Source organism: Squalius cephalus (genome assembly GCF_949319135.1).
Source record: "Squalius cephalus genome assembly, chromosome: 19".
NCBI classification, from domain to species: domain Eukaryota; kingdom Metazoa; phylum Chordata; class Actinopteri; order Cypriniformes; family Leuciscidae; genus Squalius; species Squalius cephalus.
The window spans coordinates 11,906,871-11,913,310 of NC_137140.1; the positions used below are offsets into that span (position 1 = coordinate 11,906,871).

General features: G+C 41.6%; 1 protein-coding gene across 1 annotated transcript in view; it reads left to right on the forward strand.

The window, feature by feature from the left end:
• LOC307147183 (alanine aminotransferase 2-like) overlaps positions 1-5,597 on the forward strand; it is a 41,927-nt gene extending 36,330 nt beyond the window's left edge. Inside the window, exons 11-12 of the mRNA XM_079851719.1 lie at positions 386-498; positions 5,084-5,597. Of these exons, the coding sequence (XP_079707845.1) occupies positions 386-498; positions 5,084-5,174 (204 nt within the window). The 3' untranslated portion in view covers positions 5,175-5,597. The remainder of the gene's footprint in view (positions 1-385; positions 499-5,083) is intronic.
• Positions 5,598-6,440: the final 843 nt, after the last annotated feature.

Genomic DNA, 6,440 nt, shown 5'->3' on the forward strand with positions numbered 1-6,440 from the left:
GTAGTCACTTGGACTATTTTAACAATGTTTTTAATAACTATTCTGGGCCGGCGAGTTTCGGTCCCTCTGAAAGCCTATGGAGGAGTGATGCAGCCGTCAGATTTCATCAAAAATATCTTAATTTGTGTTCCGAAGATGAACGAAAGACTTACATGGTTGGAACAACATGAGGGTGAGTAATTACTGACAGAATTTTCATTTTTGGGTGAACTAACCCTTTAAGACTTACACATGACCTATACAATGATAGAAAGATAGATGACAATGAGTTAAAGTAAAGGAAAACAATATTTTCTTTGTTAAACTATTATTATTATTTTTTTATCTGGTTGAATTAAACTTTATCATAAAAAGCTAACTGAATCCTCCATCCCCTCAAATTTAGGTGAAGGGACAATCTCCAGATATGTTCTACTGTATGAAGCTTCTAGAAGAAACAGGCATCTGTTTGGTTCCTGGCAGCGGCTTTGGACAGCGAGATGGCACCTACCATTTCAGGTTACTCTCCCTTTAAACAATCCAGATTAATAAAATCAACTATTGATTTATTTGTGTTTGGTTATATTTAACAGTGAATTAACATCTGAAATGAAAGGCCATACAAAGTTACAATGTCCAGCAACACAAGAGGAAAGGAAGAACAATATATAGGGAAGGCAAGCGGAGCACATGTCAAACACAAATAAAGACAAAGCTATACACAACACAAACAACACTCAAGCACAACACAAACATTGCCACTTGAAACTGACTTCAATAGTTCAGGTCAGGGAAGTGGAAGGAAGTTGAACAGCTTCTAGATCAATCTTTGAGGTTGGTTCTTCTGCAAGGAGGTAATCCAGGATAATCCAGGAAGAATGCAATCCAAACGAAACTGCAAATGCTACAGCTCAGTAAAACACAAAACCAGGAACAGACAAAGAACAGATGAGACGGAAGCATATGTAATAAAGCAAGGAGCTAAACAAACAGGTGGTGACCAGTGTTGCCAGATTGTGTGGGTAAAAAAGGGTTTGGGCGGGTGGACAAAATTTGGGCTGGTTTGGGGTCAGTTCGACGGTTTTCAAACATCTGCATTTTAACGTCTGATTGGTTAATAAACCAAACTAAAGTGTGCATGAAGTCCATAAAATCAGTCATGATGACATTAAACACACGCCTGTCACAGTGTCTGGTTTGTGTTTCCCCGGGTGTCCACTAGAGGTCTCTCTCCCTTACTGTCACCATTCATTCTGGAACTGCATTTCCCACGATCCTTTGTCTGTTCTCATCACTCATCATTGCACGCAGCTGTTTCTCATTACATTGTTTAGTTTCTGTGTATAAATACCCTGTCTGTTTTCGTCCTTGTCACGGAGTCGTCACATATTGTCACCACACTTCTGAGGTCTGTCTTTCTAGTCTGTTTCTTGTTTTGTTTATTGTTGTTTTGTATTTTGGATTGATTATATGGACTTTGACCCTTGCCTGGATGACTACGATTTGGATTACACTTAATAAAACCCACTGCATTTGGATCTACTGTTTCCCGTGTGTGTTCCCGTGACAACGCCCATGCAGAGTCAGCTGGCGTTGGTGTTGACGTCGCAGACGAGCACGCAGCCAATCAGCGATCAGCAGGCAGACACAATTTAGCGCGATAACTTGCAGCTTTATGCCAAAGTGGCATAAATTGCATAAATACAGTACGTTGTATCTACTGTAAAGAGTGAGATAGTGAGCAACTCAATCCAAAAACATGGATTACATATGTGGTGGGAGATGACTCGATGGCTCTTAATAAATATAATTAACTCTGAGAGCAGAAATTGAAATCGAATATGGGACGACTCCTGTCCATGGTCATGTGCACAGGCCAGACATCTTTATGGGGATTTATTACCCAGTTTACTCTGGCCTTCCAATTCAACCCAGCATTTTCCCCACTGAGAGCAGTAAGGTGGCCTACATTATTACCCATTATTACCCATTATTACCATTATTATCACCACGAACAGTCAACATTTCATTGGGAAGATGAAAAAAAGTGGGGAGACGTGAATCACCACCTGCTGAACCTCTCTCAAGGGACCCGGAGTGCTCCTGAGTTCACAATGGAGTTTCATACTCTCACGACCAAGGGTGGATGGGATCAATGAGCCCTAAGAGCGACCTTTCACCATGTTTTGTCCCCCGAGCTCAAGGACAATTTAGCATTCCGAGACCCTGCTCCTGATCTTGAGTCATGCAAGATCACGTGGCCATCCAGGTCGACCATCGTCTCAGAGAATGCCAGCTGGAGCAACAGTGGGAGACCAGCTTACTTGAGGCTACCAGTCCTCAAGTAAGTCCTGTTAAACCGTCTCCTCCCCCTGGTGATCCAGAGTAGGAAGGCCGGGGTGAGACTAGGAACCATCCCCTGCTCTGTGACCTTGGGCCCAGGGCCAGCGACACCATCATATATGTGCCTTTGTTGACTCAGGGGCCTCCGGGAGTTTCATGGACTTTCATGGCTCAGAGTCTCGCTATTCCCCCTGTGATTCTCCCAAACCCCCTTTCGTACATTACAGAAGTCGACGGCAGCCCGCTGGGGTCAGGTCTGATCACTCAGTTCACTCCGCCTCTTCAACTACAGGTGGGGGACCACTAGGAATGGATACAGTTTTTCTTAATTAATTTTCTATAATCCTTGGTTTCCCATGGTTGACTGCTCACAACCCACATATTGACGGGTCCCGAAAAGTCATCAGAGAGTGGGGAACCAACTGCCAGATCTCGAATACTGTTTTCTGCTGTTCCTCTGAGCTAATTAAGACATTCCAAGAACTCTTGCCAGACAACCCTAAGAACAATTCCATCTTAATGCTCAAAGCCCCGTTCACGGAGATCATGGCCATTCTCAGGATGGAACCTGTCACTACCAAGTCCCCACCTCGCCCTCCCGAGCCACCCCAGAATACATGGACCTCCTCGAATTTTTCAGTAAAGTCCAAGCTGCCAAACTGCCACTGAAGTATCTGGTCACTGACAACCAATTCACTTAGAGCTCTCAACTTATCTGGGTTGAGTTTGCTCATAATAGCCTGTACCTATTTATTGTTTTTATTTATTTATTGACCTATTGTTCCTCTTTAGGCATGTCCCCCTTTGAGTGTCCGTATAGTGTCGGGATACATCACACCATAGGTTCTGTGCAGGGGACTTGACTGTTTCTCGTTGTCTTTGCTGAGGATCTTTGCCAAGAGTGGTCTAGTCAATGAGGTCTTCGCTGGTGATCTGTCTCTAAGGCTTGTCTGTCTAGTTGTCATGTGTTGTGGTCATCTCTCACCCCTTTTCCACCAACAAGAACCGGGTGCTGGTTCAGAGCCAGAGCCAAAGCTGGTTCAGAGTTGGTTCGACTGACGAGCTTACTAAGAACCGGTTTGCCTTTCCACCGGCTAGAGAGCCACAACAGAGCCAGATCTTACGTCACTGTATACGTCTCATGTTGCCCAGCAACCGCTAGTGCGGTAGCGCCAAACACAAACACGCCAGGCTTGTTCTCGAGATGCATCGGCTTCTCGCAGATCGATCGCCGCATGATATCAAAGCACTGCGATAGCGATCTAAAAGCACAAGGAGTCGTATGCTCTCCAAACACTCCCGCAGCTCCGATCGGTCCTCGCCGCTCCGATGCATCTCGAACAAGCCATCAACAATAACGGACGTTGCAATACTATGGATGCTCATGGGTTTGCAAAAATACATCGGAATCCAACGCGTTCGTGCAGCTCGCCGTAACTTACATAGACGGATATTATAATCGAGCTGCTATTAGCTCGACTAGCTGCTATTTAAAAATGGCGGTCACAAGTTTCTATTCGTCTTGTTGGCCACGGTAACCCCGCCCCCAGCCCCTGACGCAAGCGGTTCTTTCTTGGCTCCGTTCTAGACCCTGCAATGATTTGGTGCTACTTAAGAACCAGTTTTACTGGTTCGGAGCTGGTGCTTTGGCGGTGGAAAAACAAAGAACCGATTTGAAACTAGGCTCTGGCTCCGAACCAGCACCAGCTCTGCCTTGGTGGAAAAGGGGTATCAGGGTGCAGGTCCACCACCTGGTCTGGATATACAGACGATTTTGACATTCTAGGTGTTAACAACTGGCCAGAATTTTGAGACTGTAATTGATGTAAATAACTCTAGATGCTGCATTTTGGACCAGCTGTTGTTTGAGCCTGCAGGTCAATTACCTAATGGGTAAGGCATTACAATATGCTTTACAGTATGTGGTTTTTGGTGGGCCTACGTGTGTGAATGATAGTTCAAGTTAATAAAGTCTGTGTAAAGTTTTCCCATTACAGAAATTATGTCTAAATTATACTCTGCAAGAGCGGGAAAATTCGGAACCATGTGACTGAGAACAAGGCATGTTGATTAATGTGAAGGGAGGGGGAAATAATTATGCCCCTGAGCTAAAGACAATAGTTATGCCCTGAGCTGGCCCTGTTGTACCAAACTGTTGCTTAAAGGTATGTTAGGCAATTTTCAGAGAGGCTAGCAATAGCAAGCTACCTTTGAAAGCATAAGATCCCACCCTCCCTTCAGCGCACTCCCAAAGCCATGCCTCCTCCAAAGCCCATGAACGCGTACAGAAGAAAGCAAATAAAAGCGCCACAAGAGATGGCGTTAAACTACTTAGTCTCAAAGCACATATCATTACAATAATAATGCACATAAACAACTTATAGAGCACTGACCTGTACCACCTGACTGCTGCAGATTACTTTCGGCATTGATAGTGTTGAAATTGAAATGCATATATTCGAGTCATGAACGTCAGGGATTTCCATCTCTTCAAAATTACAGTAGTTATGGTGTGAATTCAGCAAAAGCTCTTTGTTTTGGTCTCGGAGGAACTGAAAAGGTGAATTGGTGACAAGTCTGTCTTACTCTGCATAACTTGAAACTCATTTACGACATTAACACATGCGCTAATTTTTTTTCTGTTTAACGTGGCAAAAATATTTTACGTAATTAAGCAGCATCCGTTTTTTTCCTGGCATCCTCAGTCTTTCAATCCATTTGTTGATTAACTGTACCTGCTTTTTGCATTCTTCTCCTACAGAATGACCATCCTTCCTTCAAAAGAGAAACTGAAGATAGTGTTGGCCAAGATTAAGGAGTTTCACCAGCATTTCACGGACCAATACTCTTAACCCTTGCCATCTCATTTTCTGACAGACTTAACCAAATCCTCTATTTCACACTGCACTTTTGAGATGTGTTTTATGGGTAAATACCTGCAATGCAAATTAAGTCCTATCTCACAGCATGAAAAATGTGAGGTGAACACGAGCCATGCTGAGAGGACAGTATTGTATCCACCCCGGCTCTTCTATAAATAGCAATGTCAAATGTTTTTGGGGGACAAAAAACAAACTTACATTTGCGGTGAGCAATTAAAATATTAATGCTATTTTACTAGTAATATTTTAACACAGAATTATTCATTTCTATTAAGATTGGTTCTATTTGTTTATTTAATGTTTGTTTGTTTACTGTATACTGTAGTTCATTCTTGCTGTGCCAAAAAAATAAAAAAATAAAAAAATAAAAAAATACATTGTGAACTTGGAAAAGACAGCCTGTTAACATCATTTATTTACAAAATATGATTGTGCAGTTGGTTAATATATATATGAGTAAAAATGTAAAAATGTAATTAAATATGAGGAATTAGGAATTAATTAAATACTTTTCAACTAACATTATTGAGCTTGTGAACAGTGGTACGATCACATCACGCATTGTCATTGCCAGCAGTTCTGCCACACTCTTAGAACAAAAAGTTTAGTGGGGTTTATTTATAGACCATTTGGCCAAAAAGTTTCTATAAGGAGAAATGATTGCATAATAGTTTTATGTTTAACGGGTTAATTTTCTAATTCTATTTTTTTCTAGTGATAAAGTATGTTTACAAGTTAGTTTAAAATTAATAAAATGTAATCAAAATTAATTTTTATAAAATCCATAAAATTATCCCATGATAGGAATAGGATCCCTTATTCCCTCTGTCAGGTTCTATATAGAACCTTTTCTTCTAACAGTGTAGTAAAATGTGCTGGGATTGGCAGTTAAGCAACAGAAGATCACAGCACATCTCAATTATTGTACATATGCATTCTGTGTCCTCCTGTCCTTCCAAATAAGATGTTTTAAGGTATCCTGCAAGTCTGGTCTCTTTTTTTTTTTTTGCATTCTTAGAATTGAGAAACAGCTGCAATCTGGAAAAATGAGAGGAAATTGAAACGTGACAGAACTTCAAAATCATAACAAGAGCTGTCAAGCGCTGTTATACAATATCCACTAAGAAACAAAACTGTGGTTCCATCAACAGTCAGAGAAACAAAAATTCACACCAATTTCACAGGTAACAACAGTATTAAGAATCAAGTGCATCTAAACTGTAAAGTGCATATAGT